This window comes from Felis catus, chromosome B4 (genome assembly GCF_018350175.1).
Source record: "Felis catus isolate Fca126 chromosome B4, F.catus_Fca126_mat1.0, whole genome shotgun sequence".
Classification (NCBI taxonomy): Eukaryota; Metazoa; Chordata; class Mammalia; order Carnivora; family Felidae; genus Felis; species Felis catus.
The window spans coordinates 27,332,886-27,358,351 of NC_058374.1; the positions used below are offsets into that span (position 1 = coordinate 27,332,886).

At 41.4% G+C, this 25,466-nt stretch overlaps 1 protein-coding gene across 1 annotated transcript; it reads left to right on the top strand.

Annotated features, from left to right (window-relative positions):
• Positions 1–5,420: 5,420 nt before the first annotated feature.
• On the top strand, positions 5,421–23,354 carry LOC101090367 (lysozyme-like protein 1). The gene is made up of 5 exons (XM_003988199.5): positions 5,421–5,577; positions 7,744–7,906; positions 8,395–8,553; positions 22,213–22,291; positions 23,112–23,354. Exons 2-5 carry the CDS (start codon positions 7,768–7,770, stop codon positions 23,179–23,181), a joined length of 447 nt encoding a protein of 148 aa, XP_003988248.2. The 5' UTR covers positions 5,421–5,577; positions 7,744–7,767; the 3' UTR covers positions 23,182–23,354.
• Positions 23,355–25,466: the final 2,112 nt, after the last annotated feature.

Consider the following 25,466-nt stretch of genomic DNA (forward strand, 5'->3'; position numbering starts at 1 on the left):
GAGATTTTCAGATCCCCAGAAGCTCTGGGCTAAGAACTCTAACTAAAAGATACCTCTGCACCTTTCCAATGGATGAAGCTTTATGCTGAATGTTCTCATATTTCTTCACCGAAATAACTACCAAACCCACCTTGTTGCATTTACCTAAGACTTCATTTTCTTCACCGTGGTAATAAAAAGTCATCAACATTGTAATCCCTAAAAATGATGATGATAACGAGCATACAGTGAGCTCTTATGTGTGAGGCAGTATTCTGACAGCTTATATGTATTATCTTACTTGGCTTCGTGGCGACCCTGTTGAAGAAAATGCTGCTATCGTCCCATTTGACAGACGACACAACTGGGGCACAGAGAATTTAAAGTAACAAGTAGCAGTTGGCAGGTTCAGACTCTGAAGAGTGAGTTCAGACCTTGCATTCTTACCCTTACCAGTTTCTTCTACGCATAAAAATGTTTCCCTCCTATACATGGAAGTGGAAATTAAAAATAACCACACACAATAATAAACACAGTGAACAAAAAAAATGTAAAAAAAAATGGTTTTATCCCGTTTCCTTATTACTTCAGAGAAATAATAGAGAAAAAAAATTCAAAGAAAGTCTTAGAATATTTTTCAAAGTTTATTTATTTTGAGAAAGAGGGAGAGAGCACACAGGAGGGGCAGAGAGAGAGGCAGAGAGAGAATCCCAAGCGGGCTCCGTGCTGTCAGCACAGAGCCCAACAGGTCTCGAACTCATGAACTGTGAGATCATGACCTGAGCCGAAACCAAGAGTCGGACACTTAACTGACTGAGCCAACTAGGCACCCTAAGTCTTAGAATTTTAATCAAAGGATCCATCCCCTCCCTCGTAAGGATGGGTTACTCTCCAATTCCAGTGGCCAGTCGCCACCCATCACATCGCTAAGCCATATGGCCCTGTGTCTTTCCTCTTACTTTACATGGCCACAGATAAGTGGGTTGAAAATCATGTATCCATTCCTTCCTGTCAGCTTATTTCAATCTATGGCAGCTTAGACGGCATAGGATATCACCCATGTGGTCCCATTTTATAAAAACGTAAGTAAGATCAGATTTATTAGTAAGGGTAATAGAATTAGTAGTCAATATGGTTAATTTTATTGAAATGAGGCTGTTAAATAGTAGGATCTTTGCAATAATTTGTAACGAGAAGAGTGATTTTGAAAATCTTTCCTGCCACGTGTTTGTTGGGTTTTTCGCTGGTGAAGTAATAAAAGGGTTGTCGAATTTAGAAACTAATCAATTTTAGTTTACAATAGTAAGTCCAATATATGTGTTTGTGTGTGTTTTTCCAACACCACCAAGCAGTTCTCCAATGCTCAGCAGACCCTGTCTGGGTGTCACACACTTTAACTCACTTCTGACACTATCTGCCTCCAGGTAGGTCCCACAGGTCACGGGCTCAATCCCACGACATGCCCTCCACTTCAGATGCCAGTCACAACCCAGACTGTCATCTGCACTTGTGACCAACTGGCTGTAAATTGGAGGCTCCAGAGACCCCCCTCCTTGGGTTCAAGAAATATCCTGGAGCAGCTCAGTGAACTCAGAGAAACATTTAGGTTTACCAGCTTATTATAAAAGAATAAAACTCAAGACGAGACAGATGGAAGAGATACATAGGGGAAGGCGTGTGGGAAGGGGTGCAGAGCCCTCATGTTCTTTCTTAGACATGCCACCTCTTGCATTTCACCAACCCTGAAGCTCTTTAAACCCCATCCTTTTTGGGTCTTTATGAAGCCTTCATGACGTAGGCACAATGAATGAAATCATTGGCCATTGGGGATTGGACTCCACTTCCAGACTCCCTCCGCTCTGGGAGGTCGGCAGGTTGGGGGGGTGGGGGTGGCGGGGAGGGGGCGTACTGAAAGTTCCAGTCTCCTAATCGCATGGTTGGGGCTGCTGGCAACCAGCCCTATCCTTTGGTGCTCTCCAAAAGTCACCTCATTAACAGAAACTCATAAACATAAACATTAACATGAAAGGGATTTGTTATAAATATCAAGACGCCTTTATCACTCTTATCACTTAGGAAATTCCAAGGGTTTTAGCTTTGTGCCAGAAGCAGAACGAAGACCAAATATATATTTCTTATTATAAATCACAACATCACACAAATGTTTCACGTTTGCTCAACTTTTCTCTTCTAAGTGGCTATCAGCAGTGTGTGAACTAGCAGATTTTTAAACTTATTTTGGAACAATTTTAGATTTAGAGAAAAGTTTCCCAGATAGCAGAGAGTCTCCATATACCCTCTACTCAGCTTCTTTAACATTAACATCTGTCATATCCACAGCATATTTGTCAAAACTAAGAAATTAACATTGGCACAGTGCGTCAAATGTAGGCTTTATTCAGATTTCACTGGATTTTCCAATATTGCCCCCCCCCTTTTTTTTTTGATTCCAGGGTCCAATCCAGGACACCACATTGTATTTAATCATCATATCTTCTTACTCTCTTTTAGTCTGTAACATTTTCCCAGTCTTGTTTTTCTTGACTTTGGCACATTTGAAGAGTACCGATGAGGTATTTTGTAGAATGTCCTTCATTTGGGGTTTGACTTATTTTGTCATGGTTAGATGATGCTTGTAGATGTTGGGGAAGAAAGCCACAGAGGTCAAATGTCCCCCTCATTACATCCTATAACATGACTCCTCCCTGATGAGGTTAACCTTCTACACTGGCTAAGGTGAGGTCCACCAGGTTTCTCCATTATAAAGTTTCTGTTTTCCCCCTTCCCACACTCTGCCTGTTGGAAGCAAGTCACTAAATCCAACCCCTACTCAAAGGGAGGAGAATTAAGCTCCATTTCCTGGAGGGAGATTATCCACATAGATTATTTTAAATTCTTCTGTAAGTAAGATTTGTCCCTTCTTCCCATATATTTATTTATCCAATCATTTATTTATATCAGTATGCACTCATAGATATTTATTTTATTTTCCGAGTTATAATCCAATACTATACTTATTTATTTGGTGGTTCAAATTGTTCCAGCTTTGGCCACTAATGTCCTTTCAGTTTGACTCCTCTTTTCCTTGGATATAATATCCCATCCCTCTTCATCTCTCTCTTTTTCAGCACTTCCTTAATATAATTTCTTTTAATGTTTTTATTTATTTTTGAGACAGAGAGAGACAGAGCATGAGCAGAGGAGGGGCAGAGAGAGAGGGAGACACAGAATCCAAAGCAAGCTCCAGGCTCTGAGCTGTCAGCACAAAGCCCAATGCCAGGCTCGAACTCACAAACCACGGGATCATGACCTGAGCTGAATTCGGACGCTTAACTGACTGAGCCACCCGGGGAACCCCAAGCACTTCCTTAATATAATACTAATAAGATGCTCCAGGCAGGCTCGTCCGCCATGCCCCAGTCCTGGAGTCAGCCAATTTTCCAAGAAGTCCTGGTTTCCTTCCTTGGAGAATGGTGCTAGAAGCAAGATCTGGGTCCTGAGTGTGCTCATTGTTACTGAGGGTCACATCCTCTAGGTCCTCTCAGAAGCCAAAGTTAAGAAATAAATGTATATGTACTAAGCCATGTATACCCACATACTTACATTTATTTCTCTATCAAAGCTAAAAGATATCAAAGATAGGGGAAAATATAAGTATGTGTGTATACTTATGTGTATATCTATCTGAAGATGATAGATAGATAGATAGATAGATAGATAGATAGATAGATATAGATGATAGATACATAGATGAGATACATAGATGATAGGTAATAGATGATAGAAAGATAGATAGATAGATAGATAGATAGATAGATAGATAATCTCTGACTCTAATCCAGCACCACGGGGTTCATTCTAGACTTCCTCTTTTATTTTTTGTAACTTCTTCTGAGAGTGTGAAACCTGGCTCCCATTACTCATAGTTTACTTACTCATTTATTTAATCCTAGTAAACATGTAAAATAGTTTTAGAATTGCCAAGTCTTACCCCTATGAGAAACTAATTTACTAACTACAGTAGAGTGTTGACACACAGATCTTTTTGGCTTTAGACTTAAGCATCCAGCGAAAACACTGTTTTCCAAAATTATCTAGATCAATAACTCTTTTCCCACCCCCTTCAGTGAGGTTATGTCAAACATCTGGAACACAGGTTTGTCACAGTCCGCATTCCACCTTGGGATTCCCCCCAACATCTGGACTGATTTTTTTTTTAATTTGCATACAGCAAAACTCATTCTTTGTGGTGCACAGTTCAGTGGGTTTTGAAAAATATGCAGAATCATGTATTCACTCCCCCAGTACCACAAAGAATGGTGTCACTGACCTCAGATTTCCCTTGTGCTCTCCCTTTGTAGTCAATCCCACCCTTAACCCCTGGCAACCACTGACTTATTTTCAGTCCCATAGTTTTTCTTTTTCATAATGTCACATAAGTGAAATCCTGTAACATATAGTCTTTTGGTTTTTTTTTTTCTTTTACTTAGCAAAATGCACTTGAGATTCATCCGTGTTGTGGGACCCGTAGCTCATTGCTTTTATTGTCGAGTAGTATTCCACTGAATGGATATGCCGAGTTTTGCATACACTCTTCTGTTGAAGGACATCTGGTTGCCTCCATTTGCAATGATTATGAATAGTTGCTAGAAATATAGGCTAACTTGTTTTCACGCAAACAGAAGTTTTCAGTTCACTCGGACAAATACCAGAAGTGTGATTGTTGATGTAATTGGAAAGTCTATGTTCAACTTTGTCAGAACTGCCTAACTGTTCTCCAAGATGACTATACAATTTTGCATTCCACCAGTGAAGAATGAGACTTCTCACTGACCCACAGCCTCATTGTCTTTGCGGATTGTCTGTTTGATTGATTTTAGTTATTCTAAGAGATGTGAAGCGGTATTTCATTTTGGTTTTAGTTTACATTTCCCTAATGGCAAAAGATGTTAACCATCTTTTACGTGCTTATTTGCCATCTTCATGTTTTCTCTGATGAAATGTCTGTTCAGATCACTTGTCCATTTTTCAGTCGGGTGTTGCTGATCTCGCTAAAAATATTTTATTAACAATAACAAATTATAGCAAGATATTTTGGGCTTTTAATACAACTTTTAAAGGCTAATTTCACCTCTATCTCATCCTTTTTCAAATTTTAGTTCTGTATATGTTTCTAATTTATGGAACATTAGTACAGAAGAGCTGAGTGTGGTTTACAATTTGATATATACCTACTGGGGGTACGGGCTCAAATTTCTTTATTGATGGGATTTGTGATAACGTTTGGAGACTGTTGCCTAAGAGAGGAGCTTGTGCTTGAAAGGGAAGCCCTGGCTGAGTTGAGCAGTGAGGAGGGCTGTTGTGGAGGAAGAAGAGAAAAGAAGAGTAAGGAAGGCCCAGAACGCAGTGATCACCCAAGTCCCAAGAGGTAGGATTCTAGAATCTCTAGGCAGTTGGGAACAAGAGTTAGGAACTCTTCTCTTGCTAAGGCTCTAAAGAAAGATTCTTGGTTGAAGACAGATCACTTTTGCCTTGTAAGAATCAGAAATGGCTTCACAGGGTGCAGGAAGCTCGTGTAAGCTGCCAGTCACCGACTGAGTAAGTAGAATAATGTTCCTTTCACAGAATCACCTGAGCACGATCGCTGGGGCGGGCACCAGGAATCTGCCTTTTTGATGAGACCTAAATTATTCCAGTGAAACCACCTATCCCAAAGAACCAGTAAAAGCCACCTCTGGCTTGAAGGGCAGAGAACAGTGTGCTTGGGGCTACCACTTCTGTGAGGTCTTGTCTCATTTTGTTTTGTTGGTGACCACTAAGATTCTAAGGGGACCCTTTCATGCAGGCGATAGAAACCAACTTAATATGTAAGCTCTGCATCATAAACCTCAGGTATCTCCCTCTCAGCGCCTAGCGCAGAGCTCACTGTTGTACATAAGGAACCATTTCTGGAAGGGATCAGATGAGTATCTTAGACTTTGTGACCTATACGGTCTCTAACACAACCACTCAACCCTGCGAAAAGCAGCCATACACATTCTATTACCGAATGGGCATAGCTATGTTCCGATAAAACTTTATTTACAAAAGCAGGCCTGGGTTGCTGAGCCTTGCTATTCACCAGTATGTATTCTGTATACACCAGATGACCTTATTGCTTAGTTACTTTAAAGCCCCCATAGTGACTCTTCCTCTGGTCTTTCTGAATACTCAGCCCTGTTTTTAGCATCACCTTTCAATTGGAGAATGTAACTCTAGGAGAGGAAACTAATAGCTTTAGAAATCTCTAGGCAATGGCAGAAAATTATGCTGGATGAAAATATGTATGAATATCAAGTTCAGTATCATAAATTTCACTCCACCCCCATCCCAGCAAGACTGCTGTATTTGGGGAAGACATTGCTTTGAGAGAGGAAGTGTTTCTAGAAAACCAGTAGACAACAAGGCATGGAACTCTTGATCCTACTCCCACTTTAAATAATTCAGTGGGGGTCTCTTTATGGCTTCTCTACTCCCACCACCAACACTTCCCTCCTCTTGTGATCCATGGTCATCTGTCCCCTCTTGCTCAACAGTCAATACCAAGACTTTTAAGGGAACCTATGCAGCAGTGATGGAGGGGCTCAGAAAAACATTGGCTTTGCAATATAACACTGATATTTTTGAAACAAGGCTCCCACATTTGGAAATGTATTAAGAGAACGGAAGAAAGATAAGATGCTAAATCTTCTTATTTCATTTCATTTATTTTATTTTTATTTTTTGAGAGAGAGAGAGAGAGCATGCATGCAAGTGGGGGAGGGGTAGAGGGAGAGGAGGGGAGAATCTCAAACAGGCTCCATGTTGAGAATCTCAAGCAGGTTCCCCCCAGTGTAGGGCTCATTCTCATGACTATGAGATCATGACCTGAGTTGAAATCAAGAGTTGGGTGCTTAACTAATCGACCCACCCAAGCACCCATAAGTCTTATTTCAATAAAGCCCCGATTAATAAATCTTAAAAGTTGTCCTTGCAGACGCATGTATCTGCCACCTCTGGTTGAAACTGGGGTGTATGTTTCCACATATATAAGGAATGCTTAACTCTTTGTATTCTATTTTGGTCTATTGATAGAGTTAAAATGGGACTCCTGGAAATGGAATGCCCTCTGTGGTTTCTAACTGAGCCTCAACAAAGAAGGGCTCATTTCTTTGCTGGTCTGATCCCAGAAACATAGCATTTACTTGAAAGTGACCATGAAGAAAATTATTAAGGAAAGAGCCTGTACTCATTCCTTCCTTGTACTGTTTACTCCTATACTTTGTTTTTTCCCCATGCTGCTCTGAAAGATCGAAAGAAACAGAAATTGGGGGGTGTGGGGGGGTGCTGGGCAAAACGGGTGAAAGGGATGGGAGACACAGGCTTCCACTTATGGGATGAATAAGTCACAGGAATAAAAGACACAGCATAGGGAATATAGTCAATGATATTGCCAGAGCGTTGTATGGTGACACTTGTGATGAGCATAATGTAATGTATAAACTTGTCAAATTACCATGTTGTACAGCCGAAACTAACGTAACACTGTATGTCAATTATACTCAAAAATTTTTTTTAATTTAATAATGAAAATAAAATAAAGTAAAATAAAAATAAAAGTACCAGGAAAATTCTAGTCAGAACCATCCACAACTGCGGCAGATTTGAAGATCTCAATGGCAACAGACTTATCTCAGGACTCAGGACAGAGCAAGATTTTTTGACGTGGTCTCCTGTCTTTGACAGGTTCTGCCTACAACAGACCTGGAGATGAAGGCTGCCAGCATCTTGGCCCTGATTGGCTGCCTGGTCACCATCACTGAGTCCAAAGTCTACACTCGCTGTAAACTGGCAAAAATATTTTCAAGGGCTGGCCTGGACAATTACCAGGGCTTTAGCCTTGGAAACTGTGAGATTTCTTCCTTCCTGTTCTTTTTCTACTTTTGATACCCCCCCCCCCCCACTGCCCGAGATATCAAAGTCTCCCCACACCTCCAGCCTTGGCTTGTCCCCAGCTCTTCCACGGTCTGCCCCACCAGGGACACCTGCTGGCTGTCCACATGTTCTTCTCAACCGCTGCTCTCTGGGGCTCTTGTCCTCCTCCCTGCCCCCTCCTGTCCTCACCCTTGGAGTCCATCAGTCAGGGAAGGAGAAAACAACGCCACCCTTGCTGGCGCAGTAGGGGGAGGACCTGAGTTCCCATCTCGTCCAGGTGTAGCCACCGACAAGGTATGTGGCTTAGGGTGTGCTCCGTGGGTATACTACCTGCCCTGTCCTTCCCCAAGCTAGGTTGGGACCACAGCATTATTATAACATGTATAAAGAACTCTCCTCTAAGAGCAGGGTTGGAGGGGAAAACATACATTTACTGGCATTTCTGGCTTTTCCCTCCTCTAGGGATCTGCATGGCATACTATGAGAGCCACTACAATACGACAGCGCAGACCCAGCTGGAGGATGGAAGCACTGACTATGGCATTTTCCAGATAAACAGCTTCACGTGGTGCAGACATGCTAAGCTACAGGAGAAGAACCACTGTCACGTCGCCTGCTCAGGTACGGTTTTGCTTTTCCAAAAATAACGTCCTGGGGGATAAAGGCAGGAAAGCTGATCATGGAACATCCACCCATTTTCTGTTTTAGCAGAGATTTTGAGTTCAGATGTGCAAGTAGGTCTATACCATGCCAACAAATTATGGAACGGCCCCCCTGGGTGACACTCAGAGTTCTGTGGCCTGCTTGCCCAACGAGGACTTATTCCTTCTAGGATGGTTTTCATGAAGCCACCATAACAACAGAGGGGTGGACAGATGACCTTATTATCCTTTCATGCATATGGACATGAAATATCTTCAACAGGAAGGAGAGAGTTGTTTGCCAACTGCTTTCCATAAGCAATTTGCTCGAAGTATGCATTTATGCTTATTTGTACAGAATGAGACCACTAAATACACTTTAAATTTCTTAAACAGTGGAAATTAAGCTAGAATTCACTCCGAGGGTGCTACTTCAATCGTTTAAAAAATATACATGTGCACCGAATTGAGGCTGGCAGAAAGCATCAGACTTTAGGACATATCATATACTTTATGACGTTAAATGACTATAACCAGGTGTTGGCTGAGTATGGTGGACTGCAGAGGACAAAGACGTTATGGATAAAGTCATGGAAAGTTTTGTAGACACAATGATATTTGATCTAAGACTTGGAAGATAAGTAAGGTAAGTAAGATTTGGACATTCAGAGATGAATCATTTCGGGTTAAGGGAACAATGAAAGCTAAAAAGTGCACGTGGGGAGGTTCGGTGCACGCACAGAGAGCAGTGAGACGTTTGTATTATCTAGAACAAAGGGAACATAAAGACAAATAACAGGACATGGGGTTGGAAAGGTTGATTACCACCTGGCTGTGAAGGGCCTTGGAGGCGAGGCTGAGACATGTGTACTGATCTCTGCCTGCAATCGGAAATCAACAGAGGCCAGTTGCCTGAGCACTGCTCCAGAAGGATTAATCTGCAAACAGGGTGTGAGACAGGTTGAAGAAGAGACCGTTTAAGTGCCACTGCAAGTGTGGAGGGGAGAGAAAGTTCTGAATGATGGTCATGGCTGGGAGTCATGGAGAATAACATGCAAGAGATACTCAACCAATCATCTCCACTCTACAACGCGAGGGCAGGGGTTCATCTGTTTTGTTCACTGAGGTATCCTCATTGCCCAGAGTGGTACCTGGCCAGAGTTTTGGGGTTCAAGAGATATTCGTTAAATAAATGAATGGAAGGAATGAGAAGCAAGGGTGAAGACACGGAGTTATAAGATATTCTGTGGCGAATTCCTTAGAAGCAAAAAATAAACTTTTAATTTCCTTTTGACACTACTATGTAATCAGTACATATGTCTGAATGTATGAAAGATTGAACAATGTGTTAATTTTCTAGTAAATTGTCCCTGCACCTACATTAAAACAGAATGCTCACTAACTCCTGAGGCAGAGCACACAATTGTCGATCAACTCTTAATTTAGAACATTCTTTTGATGAGCCCAAATCTACCTCCTTAAAGCTTTCTTCCATTAATTCTAGTTTTTCTTCTGGATTTATTCAAATGAATTTGTTCATCCTTATACATAGAAACTGATTTAAATGCTTGAAAATGACTAGTCGATATTTCCTGTCTTTAATTCCTTACCTTCTGGACTAAAACATTCAGTATCTTCACCTTCCTAAGGGTGTGAATTTTAAACCCCTCCCCACCCACGGTCAATTTCATTAGCATCCCCAAGAGCTTGCCAATGGAGTCTTCCAGTTAAACCCAGCAACTAGACATGTACGTTTTTAACAATTTATTTCTTTAAATTCAAGTTCGTTAGCATACCATGCAGTATTGGTTTCGGGAGTAGAACCCACGGACATGCACATTTTTAGAAGTTGAAAAGCAGGAGGACTAATTTAGTAATTAGAGAAATTTGAGTCCTAAACTGACAGTGGGAAAAGCCAAGAAGCAACCACAGAATCCTAAAAGGGCTCAGAAATCAGCAGGATCAGCTAATTCCGGAAACTCGAGCGAAGGCAGGTAGAAAATAGGAGGCTCGATTGGAAGTCCAATTAAGGAGCAGCTAGACCATCAGATTCCCTTCCTGACTCTGTTTAGCTACTGACTGCTCCTCCCCAATCCTGGCAGAATACTGGAGCTTTCCCTTCTGGAGAGAGCAAGTAAAAAGTCCCTCAGCTGAGGGAGCTCAACACCCTGTGAATGGGAGAGCTCCATACTGAAGACATGGGAGATTGAATTGAACTTTCCACAGTCCCAGTCACTTTCCTCCAGTTGGATCTCAGAATGATGGAAGCCAGAAGAGAAGATTCTGTTCTGGGGGATTCAGACAGATGAAAAGGAAATAACTGAAGATTCTGAGTGGGACCTCTCCATGAACAAAACTAGCCAGAATTCCCTATAGTGAGATACCTAGTTGAAAATCTCAGCGTCTGTGTACAGAATTCCTAATCCGCTTTTTAGTCTCTCTTTCTTAAATAAGTGCAGATAACCGAAGATCACCAGACATCATTGAAGCGTCATTGACGTGAAAGAATGAGACAAAGTAAAACAAAACAAAAACGAAACGGAAAAAAACCAAAATCAGATAAAGGTAACTTGTTGAAAGCAGAGATGATACAGAGACGTGAAAATTTCAAATGAAAAAGGAAACTATCATTAATATCTTCATATAGATAAACATGTCAGTCATATCAATGAAACAAGAAAAGGATGCTTTCTTTTATGAAAACAGAAGAGGGGCGCCTGGGTGGCGCAGTCGGTTAAGCGTCCGACTTCAGCCAGGTCACGATCTCGCGGTCCGGGAGTTCGAGCCCCGCGTCAGGCTCTGGGCTGATGGCTCGGAGCCTGGAGCCTGTTTCCGATTCTGTGTCTCCCTCTCTCTCTCTGCCCCTCCCCCGTTCATGCTCTGTCTCTCTCTGTCCCAAAAATAAATAAACGTTGTAAAAAAAAAAATTAAAAAAAAAAACAGAAGAAACATTTAGAGAACAAGAGCCCCTGGAAATTTAAAATATGATCACAGACATGAAAACCTCCATAGATAAGTTGGAAGATAAGATTAAGGACCTCTCTCTAAAAGCAGAGAGAGAAAGAAGAGAAAGAAGAGAAAGAAGAAAGAGACAGATGGAAAATAGGGGAAGTAAGGATAAGAAGAATAAATGGATCTGAGTAATACAAGTTTCAGCAGGATAAGAAGGGAAACAGTAGATGGAGTGACATCTTTCAAAACTATTTCCAGGACAGAAAGGCACGCATCTCCAATTTATAAGGTTCATCACGGGACGAGTACAGTCAATGAACATAGATTCACATTAAGGCACAGCCTCATGAAATTTCAGAAAACCGGAGAGTATTAGAATACACTACGTCTTCAAAGAGAGAGAGAAACATGTTCCCTACAGAAGATCAAGCATCAGAGTGGCATCAGACTTCTCAATATCAACGCTGGGAAGCTAGACGAAAATAGGGTCCTGTCTTTAAAATCTTAAAGAAAAGCTATTTCCGATCTAAATTTCCACACTAGCCGAATCCTCAATATATTATGAGTATAGCATGAATAGATTTTGAGACAAACAAGTTGTCTTTCCTACAGAAAGGATCCCAACTTGGTAAAACATAACCGATTCAAACTAAGTAATTCAGGAATTTTTAAAAGGGAGCTGGGAAACCCCAGGAGTATTGAAGTAAGGGATTCGAAACAGCAAACCATTACTGACTCCTGGCCCAAGGGGAAATGGAGAGAGAGCGGTGACCCACACCCAGGTACAGGGTCCGTATGGCGAAGGCTACCTTGTAGGAGCTGTGACCTTCCATCGATGGACACAGTTTGTTCTTGGTGACTGGACAGAAAAAAAACCTGAGGAAACGTATACATCCCAACTTCACTGTCCTTTTCCCTTGCAATCTCCTGCTGGTGTTCACCGTTCAACTCTGAAGTCAGAGGAGGGGGCGGGCAGAGGGGGGGTGCCTACTGACGTCATCCATGTAGATCAGTCTCTTAGTGCACAGAAATAGGTGTTCCACCAAAAGGACAAGGTAAACCAAGAAATAGGAAGACATGGATCCACAAAACAAGACATTTCAATAAAGGAGAGAGCCAAAGGGAAGGCCCAAGATGATTATAAGGGATGATCCCAGCATGAATTTTTACACTTGATTTCTAAAATGATTCTATTGCAGTAGTCTATATGGTTTCAAACCTTCGAAATGATTTGAACCTTATTTGTGATATAGATCTATGGTCACCATACAGCATATAATTAGGGCAAATGTGCATTTGAAAAAATTATGTGTATTCTACAGTTGCTAGGTGGATATTCTATACTATATATATATATATATATACACACATATATATATATATAAAATAAGCATCTATACTATACGTATATTTTATAATTATCTATAAGTATATTATATACTTATTTTCTTACTTATTCTATCAAGTAATGAGAAAGATGTATTGAAATCTCCAACTATAAAATTACAATTTACGTATTTCTTCTTCCAGATTTGCCCATTTTTGAAGCTCTGTTATTAGATACATACATATTGAGGACTGTTAAATCTTCCTAATTAGTTGACCCTTTTATCATTAGTGCCAATGCCCCTCCTTAACTCTGATAATATTTCTTATCCCCAAATCTACTTTACCTGATAGTACTATAGTGATTCAGTTTTCTTGCACAATATTTCTTTCCATTCTGTTACTTAAAAAATTTTTTTAATGTTTATTTAATTTTGAGAAAGAGAGAGAGAGAGACAGAGCACAAGCGGGGGAGGGCAGAGAGAGAGGAAGACACAGAATCTGAAGCAGGCTCCAGGCTCTGAGCCATCAGCACAGAGCCCGATGCGGGGCTCAAACTCACAAACAGAGAGATCATGACCTGAGCTGAAAGTCAGACATTCAACCAACTGAGCCACCGAGGCTCCCCACCATTTTTTTACTTTTCACTTATCTACATCTTTATATTTACTGTGAATTTCTTACAGACCGCACATAGTTAGGTGTTGCTTTTATATCCGGTCCAACAGTTTCTGCTTTTTGTTAAGAATTTTTAGACCAGGGGGGCGCCTGGGTGTTTCATTCGGTTAAGTGTCCGACTTCGGCTCATGTCATGATCTCACAGTTTGTGAGTTCAAGCCCCACATCGGGTTCTGGGCTGTCGGCTCAGAGCCTGGAGCCTGCTTCAGATTCTGTGTCTCCCTCTCTCTCTGCCCTTCCCCCCCCTTCTCTCTTTCTGTGAAAAATGAATAAAATATTAAAAAATTCTAACAACAACAAAAAAGAATTTTTAGACCAGAGGTCAGCAAACTCTATTCTTTCTTCTTTCTTTCTTTCTTTCTTTCTTTCTTTCTTTCTTTCTTTCTTCATTGTGGTTTATTTTTTTAACATTTTAAACATTTAACATTCTAAACATTTAAATCCAAGTTAACATGTAGTATAATAATGATTTCAGGAACAGAATTTAGTGATTCATCACTTACATATAACACCCAGCGCTCATCCCAACAAGTGCCCTCCTTAACGCCCATTGCCCATTTAGCCCATCCCCTCACCCAACACCCCACCAGCAACTCTCAGTTTGTTCTCTGTATTTAAGAGTCTCTTATGGTTTGTCTCCCTCTTTGTTTATATCTTTTTTTTTTTTAATTTTTTTTTTCAATGTTTATTTATTTTTGGGACAGAGAGAGACAGAGCATGAACGGGGGAGGGGCAGAGAGAGAGGGAGACACAGAATCAGAAACAGGCTCCAGGCTCCGAGCCATCAGCCCAGAGCCTGACGCGGGGCTCGAACTCCCGGACCGCAAGATCGTGACCTGGCTGAAGTCGGACGCTTAACCGACTGCGCCACCCAGGCGCCCCTGTTTATATCTTATTTTTACTTCCTTTCCCCTACGTTCATCTGTTTTGTTTCTTGAATTCCACCCATGAGTGAAATCATATGATATTTGTCTTTCTCTGACTGACTTATTTCACTTGGCATAACACACCTAGTTCCACCCACACTGTCGCAAATGGCAGGATTTCATTCTTTTTGATCACCGAGTAATATTCCCTTCTTTTCCACATCTTCTTTATCCATTCGTCAGTTGATGGACATCTGGGCTCTTTCCATACTTGGGTTATTGTCGATAGTGCCAGCAAATTGTTTTTTTAAAGGGCCAGATAGTAAATTTTTTAGTGTTGTGTACAGTCTCGGTTGGAACTTTCGACTCTCCGTGTAACGCAAAAGCAGTCATAGACAAGATGCGAATGGGTAAGCGTGGCTGTGTTCCCATAAAACTTTATTTACAAAAACAGAGCATAGGCCTGTGGGCCAGTTTGCTGGACATTAGATCATTTATATACAAGGTGATTACTTACACGGTTACTTTAAAATCCACTGTCTTGGGTTTTTTTGTTTGTTTTCTCTTAGTGCCATCTAGTTGGGGTGCGTTTTTTTCTGCCTTCTTTTGGATTATTGGATATTTTTCAGTACTCTCTTTCCTCCACTGGCTTGTTTGCTGCACTTCTGTTCTATTTACAGCGGTTACTCTAGGGTTTACAACATGCATCATCTTCTCACATTCTACCTTCAAATAACATTATACTCGTGTATAATGCACGCGTCTTATAACTATACACTTATTTCCCCATCCCATCCTTTATGCTGTGTTGCCCTGCACCTTACTTCAACGTGTTATATACACCTCATGCGTTTTTGCCTGAAGCAATTATCTTTTAAGGAAATTTTTTAACTGAGGAAAAGGGTCTCTTTATATTTGCCACACACTTACCATCTCCAACTCTCCTCACTCCTTTAGTGGAATTCACTTGGGTAGGCAGTTAAGCGATATCATTTTCCTCCAGCCTAAAGAATATCCTTCAGTATTTTTTTTTTGGAGTGGAGGTCTACTAAAAAGCATTTTCTCAGCTTTTATCTGCCTGAAAATGTCTATATTTCGTTTTTTTTCTTTGAGGGCTATTTGCTCTCCATATAAAATTCTAAGCTGGAGGCTGTTTTTCTCTAAATGTGTTAAAGATACCCTTTCGTCTTCTGGCTCATTTTGTTTTTTTGAGAAACTGGTGATCTTCTGACTTGCATCCCCAGGGTGTAATGTCTCTTTTTTTTCTCTACCTGCACTTAAGGTTTCTTTATAATGTCCAATTTTCAGCAATGTGATCACGAAGTCTGTTTTCTTATGTTTATCTTACTTGATATTCATTGACATTTTGGATCCCTGGGTTTATAATTTTCATCTTTTCTCCTTTGAAAATTCTAATGACACATGCGTTAGATCACTTGATATTGTCCCATAGGTCACCGACGTTCTTCCTTTTTTTTCAGTCTTTTCCCCTTCCTGTGTTTTATTTTCAATAGTTTCCATTGCTCTATCTTCACATTCTCTGGTCTCTTTTCTGAAGTGCCTAATCTATTAAATTCATTAATTGAATTTTTCATTTCCGATATTGTGTATTTTCAGTGCTGGGTGATCGGCTTATGTATTTCATTTCCCTCATTTTATTCATGTTTTTGTTCAAGTCCTTGATATCAATAAGCATATTTATAAATTATTTTACATTCCTTGCCTGGTAATTCAATAAACTGTGCCATTTCTGGGTCTTAACTGCTCTTTCCCATGGTTATGGGTCACATTCTTATACGTCTTTGCACATATAATAACATTTTGTTGGATACTAAACATAGTATGTATTACATTTTTAAGTGTCTCAATTATGTTGTCAAGGTCCTTTAAGGACTATTGGATTTCATCTTGGCAAGTCATTAATTCTGATCGGCTTGACCCTGTTAATACTTGCTTTTAAATTGTGGTAGGGAAGTTCACTAGTAGTATTTATGGTAGGGCTAATTTAACCCAACTACGAAGGCATAGCTTTTCTAGTGTCTTTTGAATGACCAGGGGTTCACCAAGCTCTCTTCCCTCTGACTACTCAGAAAACAAATGTCTCCCAGCCCTGTGTGAGCTCTGTAATTGTACAGGTCCCTGGTAATCATTTTCTAACTAGCTTCATGGAGTTTTACCCCTTGCGAACCCAGTTAAGCTTTCGGTCAAAAACTCAGTGGAATCCCTACGCAGATTTCTGGTGTTGTCCTTCTGGGTGGCCCCTGCCTCTCAGATTCTCTTCTCCACAAATTCCACTTGCCTTGGCCTCTTATCTCTGTCTCCTCCACTTAAACTGCCATCTCCTGCCTGGGTTTTACCTTTCTTGCTTGAACAGTGCCTCTGGGCAGAAACTCACGGCAATCATAAGACTCTCCTCATTTGGTTTCTATCTTTCAAGGGTCACGATCCTGCATTGCTTGCCGTCTAATGTCTGAAAATAATGTTTTCATGTATTTGTCTAGTTTTCTAGCTGTTTATAGTGGGAGAGAAAATCTGTGACTCCGTCACGACCTGGCTTCACTTTACTTGCAGTTGACTAATTTAATATTGTTCAATTTAGTTTGAAATAAGGAAGTCTGGGGCAAACATATATCTGCAAGGCAATCTTGAATTCTAGGAAATGAAAATGTTGGACTGTTCATGGTGAGAGGTGAAGGAACTCTCCTATCTGCTTTCTCATCGTAAAGAGCATGGGATTTTCAGAGACAGCTTTAAAATAGAAAACAGGATGTTGGTTTTATATCCTAATCACCCCTTAGTAACTGGCTTCCCTCAACCTCAGGCCAGAGAAGCTTTAATTATGGACGATGTTATTCTGTCCCACGTATTACAGAAGTAGGGACATTTGTCATGGGAACTGGGAAACAAGTTAGCATTGGGGTATCTTTACAAGAAACATTACATTTCATAAATGTATGGTTCATATGTACCTCCTGCCCATCTTCCAAAGGTATACCATCTCCTCACACCCATACCAAATTGTGTTTCCAGAATTCCTGCCTACCTTCCCCAAACTATTTAGACAGAATATTTGTATATATACGTATGTATAAATATAAACATATATATGTGTATGCACACACATGATAATAAAATATCAATCTTTATTTTCCTCTAATAGCACAGACCTCTTTAAAATGACAGATGTTTAAGGGGGGAAAAAAGGGTGATTTTTGTCTCTCGTATCTAGTCTCGTCTACCTATATTAATCTCTATTTCTCATCAGCCTGGTATCTGAGTTGGCCTTTGTCACTTCAGAGAGGGGAAGGAGATTTAAATTGTAGGCATGGTAGCGATATTTTAGTTGGAAGGCAGAAGGATGCTGGCGAGAGACAGACAGACTTTATAGCAGAACCAACTTACCTGAAAATAAGTTATTCTTTTTTGTAGATTGTTGCCATTTTCTGTTGTTGGATGTGGGAGAATAAACTATTCAGCTGAATAATGCTTTGCTGTTCAACAGAACCCTTTGACTGGACAGACTTGTCTATTTAAAGTAAATTGAGCAGAAGCAATTCTTGGCATGGATCCTTGTAAACACTTGCTCTCTTGACTCATTTCTGCCCCTCTGCTGCCCCTCTGTGGTGGTTTCCTTGTGTCTTCGCATCTCAGCACATCAAGTTCGTGTTTCCCAGCCCCCGTCTTCCTCAACAAATTTTCCTGAGCAAATTCAAAGTCACGTCCAACTAGCACTTTGAAAACATCTCACTTAGGCAACATAAAGCTATCGCAAAATGGGAGACTGACAAACTTTACAAGGTCTCCACCACATGGTTCTCCAGCAGCTAATCTCCAGCCAGTGACTGGAGCTACCAATGGCTCTCAATGGCCACACAGCATCTCCAGCCAAGCAAACTGCCTTACCCCAAACACAAGCCTTCCACTTTGTGTTCCAGTCCTGTCTTCCCGCGTGTTCCAGTCCTGGAATAATAGAATACTCTCTACTTCTTGCCCACTATGTATAATTTATGTCCTTCCCACCCCTTGAGGCCCCACTGAACCCACTTCTCTTAGGAAACAGTCTCCAACCACTTCCTAATACAAACCCCACAATATCTCAGCACTTATCAAGAATTTATACACACAGGGGCACCCGGGTGGCTCAGTCATTTAAGCATCCGACTCTTGATTTCGGCTCAGGTCATGATCTCTAGGTTCATGGGATAGAGTTCTGAGTTGGTCTCTGTGCTGATAGCATGGACCCTGCCTGGGATTCTCTCTCTCTCTCTCTCTCTCTCGCTCTCTGCTCTTCCCCAACTCATGCATGCATACACACATACACACATGCTCTCTTTCTCTCTCTTTCAATAAATAAACATTAAAAAAATAATTACGCACACAAAATAAAGTGTTTCTATGTAATTGGAATGTGTATCAGATACCAAGAATTTAAGTTTGGACAATCTCCTAATAAATAATTACTTGAAAAATTAATAAAGTATTTATATTTTTATTATCAACTTCATTAGCATATAGTCTTATAAGCAGAAGTCTTTGCTTAAGTGGCCATGTTGGAAGGAAGCAGTGGTGGGACGCCTGGGTGGCGCAGTCGGTTAAGCGTCCGACTTCAGCCAGGTCACGATCTCGCGGTCCGTGAGTTCGAGCCCCACGTCGGGCTCTGGGCTGATGGCTCAGAGCCTGGAGCCTGTTTCCGATTCTGTGTCTCCCTCTCTCTCTGCCCCTCCCCCGTTCATGCTCTGTCTCTCTCTGTCCCAAAAATAAATAAACGTTGGAAGGAAGCAGTGGAGACAACAGAATTTAAGCCCTAGGTTTGAATGCAGACTCATTTACTGGGTGTAGACCTCAGTTTGATGGGCTAATAATGGTACTCATCCACATGGTTGTTCCAAGTCCTAACAGAGATAATACATGAAGGGACTTAACATGAGCCTGACACAGAGTATTTTTTCTATAAAGGCAGGTGTTAGTAACAGTAATTGCTATTCTAACTATTCATCTCTCTAGAAACAAGGTGCATATAAGCTAACAAAGCTTTATTTTTCACTGTGTATCAAAGGATGAATTTGAATATATTGTCCCAATTGGTCATCACTTATAGCTCATATTTTTCATTAATTTTCTCTTGTTTAGCAGAATTTTGTTTTAAATTTAAAAACCACCACATTTGGATGAATTTGCTTAAAAGCAATCTATTACTACCCGTATCTTCTGGCTTAGCTTATCTGAGAAAGCAACTTAATTAGCAACTAAGTTGGCATACTCAGGAAAAACACCATTTTCAACTGAGTTTACAAAATAATTTTGTGTTTTAGCGATCCATTTGACCGCAATATGATTCTTTTTTGTTATATTTTTCTGAAAATAAAAAGAATGCATTTCTACTGTAAAAAAATTAGAAACATGCAGGGAAGATTTAAAGCATTGGTGAGGCCACAATTTAGAGCTAAACCTTCAAATCCTGGTGGCTATGACTATCTTTTTATTTTCTCTCTAAACCGGTGCTGTCCAATCATACTTTCTGTGATGACGGAAATGTTTTCTGGGCTATCCAATATGAGAACGACTAGTCACAATAAAGACGTTATAAAGCATCTAAAATGTAGTGAGAGCACTTGACGAACTGAAGTTCTGATTGTATAAATTCATTTAGATTTAAATAGCCCCATATAGCTAATGTCTACCAAATTGAATGGTGTAGCTCTAGGTGGATCTTTTTACAATCCTGAGAACTTCATATTGGGAGCATTTCCCACTATTATGAAACCACGTCAACCCGTGATTTTAAATGGCACCTTATTCCATTCTGTGGAGGTATTATTATTAATGTGAACATCCCTAATTATGAGGCAATTAGATCTCTTACGCTTGAAAATCAATTTCCTCTTACACACTAAGCTGCAATAGACTACTCTGTAAATAAATCTTTGTCTCGGGTCGTAATGAATTCCTTAAGATAGGCCCAGAAAGAGAAATTGCTAGCTGAAAGGATAAGTCCACTCTAAGGCTCTTGACACATGCTGTTCCATTGCTTTCCTGAAAAGCTGAACCCATTATATTCTCACCAGGAAGTACGGAAGAGTGCCTATTTCATCGCACCCTCGTCAACACGGAGTATTACCCCATTCTTTCAAGATCTTTGCTTAATTGATAAATAAAAACGCCATCAAATGGCTCCGGCTTTTATGTCTTGGATCAGTGGTTGTGATGGGCAGGGAGATGGACGGCCCAGATTCCCCTTGAAGGGAAGATGTCTGGCTTCTGCGACATCTGCGCATTTGTAGACGTCTACCCGGTACCTCCTTTAGGGTCTGTCTTAACCGCAGAGGACTGTCTAATCTCACACTGTGCCCCTCTGCAGCAGTCCACACCCAGGGACTGAGTGATGCAGAGGCCTAAGGACGTAGCCATTTGGGGGCACCTGGGTGGCTCAGTTGGCTCAGGTCATGATCTCATGGTTCATGGGATGGACCCCTGTGTTCAGTAAGGAACCCTAAGAGCGAGGAGCACTCTTGGGATCCTCTCTCTCCTCTCTCTGCCCTTCCCCGTGTATGCATGCACATGTACACTCGCTGTCTCTCAAAATAAGTAAATAAACGTTTAAAAAAAAAAGACTTAGCTATTTGGGCACAACTTGGCCAACTTCGGTGAGCCTGCATCACAACTGAATATCTCCATCGGCCCAGTCTGGCTTCTGCCCTCTTCCTTCCACAGATGTGGATCTCTGATACGTGTTGGCATCCCAAACCCATCTTTGCATTTGCTTCTGAAGAACCCGCCATGCAACAGAAGTGATGCTAGACTTTATAATTTTTGCCTTTTTCTGTCATGTTTGCATTGAGGATTTTGAGCCCACTTCTGGACAAGCAGGAGAGAATGCAGATACCAATGATTTCATTTGCAATCAAACGATTCCTTATGTCTGAAAGCCATAGAAAAAATAAAGACTAATGTATTTGACATAAAAAAATTTGCCTATGATAAACACCTTGGGTAGAACTTGCTTTTAATGCACAAACTGCAAAGTTAAATGGACAAGGTTCATATTTACCTATAAGGAGATCGCATGTGTCAAAGTAACCCAAGTAGAGAAAACCTTGTACTTACTGTGCCTCTTACTTGTGTGTTTCTTCAGGACACAGAAAACATTCTCCTACTGTGTCTTTTTTTTAAAAAATTATTTTAGGGGCGCCTGGGTGGCTTAGTCGGTTAGGAGGCCGACTTAGGCTCAGGTCATGATTTCGCGGTCCGTGAGTTCGAGCCCTGCGTCGGGCTCTGTGCTGACAGCTCAGAGCCTGGAGCCTGCTTCGGATTCTGTGTCTCCCTCTCTCTCTGACTCTCCCCTGGTCATGCTCTGTCTCTCTCTGTCTCAAAAATAAATAAACGTTAAAAAAAATTAAAAAAAAATTATTTTAGAGAGAGAGCATGTGCATAAGGGAAAGGGAGGGACAGAGAGAGAGAGAGAGAGAGAGTCTTAAGCATCTGAGCATGGAGCTCAATGCCCGATGTGGGGATGATTCCCATGACCCTGGGATCGTGACCTGAGCTGAAATCAAAAGTCAGATGCTCAAAGTCCCAGGCGCCACCTACCGTGTCTTCTCTAAACACATTTCCAAAAACCCTTCAGGACTAAAACTTCAAAAAGTCAAGATATTCTACTCTAGAAATTAAAAAAAAAAAATTCTTTGGTTTGTGAAGAAGCTCAACAAAAATAAGAATGCATCTCAGAGTTCTTCCTACCCTCCCGTTCCAAAAAATAGTGACTGGGGGCTCCCCTCAAATAACAGTCTCAGCTAATACTGTACTCCTCTCTTTTACAGCCTTGCTCACTGACGACCTCACAGATGCGATTATCTGTGCCAAGAAAATTGCTAAAGAGACAGAAGGGATGAACTATTGGTAAGAGTCTCCTTGGGAGACTTGGACCGGCCAGGGCAAAAAACCGACCGTGTGTCCATTCATCACGGCTGCAGCGGGCACTGACAAACTCCCCTTTGCAGAATGGTCCAATGATTTTCATGGGACCTTGTCTATACCCTCCCCCATGAGCGTGTGGGTGTACCATGAACACCGTGAAAGGGGTTTCTACGGGGAGGAGAGATGTTATGAGTCATGGCGATGCGTGATTGTCTTTCACATTAAGATGGTCCGAACAGTGGAACGATAGGTATTTTCGAATGTGAATTGCTGGTGAAGGCAATACACCAGAGGGGAAAAGCTTGAGCTTGTTCAACTTTTGGATATAGTTTTGGAGAGCTAGAGCAACATTTTGTGGGGAGAGAGAACAGGAAGCAGCGAGAGAAGAATAACCACGTCAGCCATACCCTACATTAGCTGGAAACAGCCCTAGGATTGTGCGGAGACATGGTTTCTGGGGCTCACTGTCAATTTCTGAGGCGGGGTGTCTTATGAACATTGCCAACCAGGTCACTCCACCTGGGGAACCTGAATTTTCAGAGGCGGAGGTGTTTAACTAAATGACCCATCCTTCTGCAAGTTGTTTACCTGTTGCGGAGGCTAATAAGGACTAGGAGAAAATCAAGGAGAGAGAGAGTCTTAACTCTGTCCACAGGGACAGAGTCCTTGGATCTCAGAAATGAATAAAACAAAATCCTGGGTGCTGCTGGTTGTTTTTGGTTAATTACCTATGGTTTTGGACCTAAGAATATTTGGACTGTGATGCTTCTTTCTGTTCTTCCTGCTTCCCTGTCCTCCTCAGGCAAGGCTGGAAGAAACACTGCGAGGGCAAGGACCTGTCTGAATGGAAAAAGGGATGTGAGGTCTCCTGAACCGGAATCGGACCCAGGACGCTCTGCAACAAGTCCCTAGGATTTGTAATATGTCAAAATGCTGGTATCACCTTGTCCCCCTTCCTCTTGATGTTCCTTCTCAAAGTTGGAGAGGGAAAACTAAGTTATCATTTTAAGGAAATAAATATGTCCACTTAAGGATCTTTACCTCACCCAGACTCCGTCTCAGTGATGTCATAAAAGCACCCTGGTTAAGATTTGGAAAGTCACCTGCAAAATGTTCTGGCTCCAGGAGGAACGAAATTCTGCCATCATTATAAGGATTACTGGTTCCTGTGGCCCTGAAACAGCTTCTCATTTACAAAGAATACTCCCAGGTCACGGAGAACACTAGATGAATGACCATAGTTCGCTGACTTCTGTCCTGAAACTCTAGGTCACTCTTCTGGTCAGCAGACACACAGTCCTTCCTCAGCTTACCACTGCCAGAGAGAATGTTCTCTGCCCTCTAGGCAATCGTGATGGACACTCCAATGGAAATAAAGAGGTGAAGGGCAGCTCTCATCTGCAACGTTAGGAGAGTTCCCCATGTTGTTCCAACACCTATTCAAATGAAATCTATCAAATTCGAAACCACACTAACATCTCATGGTAAAATTGCTTCCAGCCTTAGACCTTTAGATTTTAGTACTTTGGTCAAGGAACTGGTGATGATCTGCAGGACGCTTCGTTACATGTAACCCAGAGCTGAGGAGCTCAGACCCTCAAGAGCTATTCCCAGAAAGCCCTCTGCTCCAGGCAAGGATGGCCCACATGGCAGGCCAGCTTGGGTCTGCCGAGTTTTTTCTTGTCTGTTCTCTGTCCTGCCGGGGCAGAGGTGGTTGGGGCTGTGTTATTGTAACTTTACATGGAAAGCTCGAGTTGAATGCAATCTGACCTCAAGAATGCACTCAGTTAAGGGTTGTTGAAGAAATGGTTATGCCTATCGTTATTTGTAAATAAGTTTCCCACTTACAAGACAGCTTCCACTGGTCAGACTGATGAGTTTTGTGATAGCACCTAGCTGACCCATAAACACTCTCTAGTTGCCAACTGCCTGGGCTTCACCATTGGCCCATTTCACAGCCACTGGCTTCACTTGCAGGCACAGGCTTTAAAAAATCCAAACTGCTACTTTCCCAAAGAATATAAACGTCTCATATGTGCTAAGCAAACATAATTCGGTGACAATTTAACAGGCATTACAAACCAGGGGGGAGAAAGCTTTTGGATCCCGCGTAAGAATTGCAAAAGAATTCTGAAAGATGGCTGATGAAAATGTAAAAAATGTTGAATCCGTTTAGCTGCATGAAGTCAACAATTTGTGCTTCTAGAAGCTCATAAATATGCATCGTTCTTTACTGTTGTCCTGTTATCTGTTTGCTTTGCTGCCCCAATTCTTAGCCAAACCACCTTAATTACACCAGTAATACTGTGTTCATGACCTAAGCTGGCATGGGACTGGTGTTAGCTATGCAAACACGAGGGGAAAGATTACACAAACAAACACAAAAAACCACTCAACTGAAAAAAAGGAGTGCATTGAAATTCCAAGTGGAGAGAGGTTGGCTGGCCCTACAATTTGATCCATCTTTTCACAAAACTCATAAAACTGATAAGCATGTAATCCTACTATTTCTTTCCCTAAATGGTTTATTTATTCAATATTTTCATAAAATTTTAGGATAAAAAAATGCATCGTCCTTGATAATTTCCCTTTTCTCAGAAATTCAAAAAGAAAATATTGCTCCCATTCCTGAGGTATCGTTATTTAACAAAGGTATATTGAAACAACAACAGAAATTTATATCCCCTTGTGCAGTTTCCAAGATATGTGGAAATAGATTTTGAGTTTCTCTTCACGACCAGCTTATCAGTAGCTTACCAGACATACTGAGCGGACAGTTGGATATCAGGGTTTGGACAACTGCTGAGGTAGATACGTTCTTTTTTTTGGTGGTGGAGGGACCCAGCTCTACCTGATTCTTGGGATCCCTCCTCCCCCAACATCTGTCCCTATGTATCTCACCTCATTCTCTGTCATTCCTCAACACTTTCTGTCCAGTTCGCCATTTTTTTTCTTGATGACTCCTGAACCCATAGACCATTTCCCCTTGGATGTCTTGGCTCTCGGTTTTCCCCCAAACCAGAAGATTGTACCACTTCCCTACAGCCTCCTCAAGCCCTACCCAGCCTACAGGAAGCCTCTCTAGTCCTTCCGTCTCTTAACAGTCTTTTCTCTATGGTCCTTCCCACTGAACACATGCGGGGTCATAGAAGGAATA

What these genes read in the sequence shown, in the direction of transcription:
- LOC101090367 (XM_003988199.5), top strand. Translation starts at nt 7,768, where the DNA reads ATGAAGGCTGCCAGCATCTTGGCCCTGATTGGCTGCCTGGTCACCATC. An exon ending in GGGCTTTAGCCTTGGAAACT is followed by an intron (nt 7,907 to 8,394) that starts GTGAGATTTCTT and finishes TCCCTCCTCTAG; the next exon opens with GGATCTGCATGGCATACTAT. An exon ending in ACAGAAGGGATGAACTATTG is followed by an intron (nt 22,292 to 23,111) that starts GTAAGAGTCTCC and finishes TGTCCTCCTCAG; the next exon opens with GCAAGGCTGGAAGAAACACT.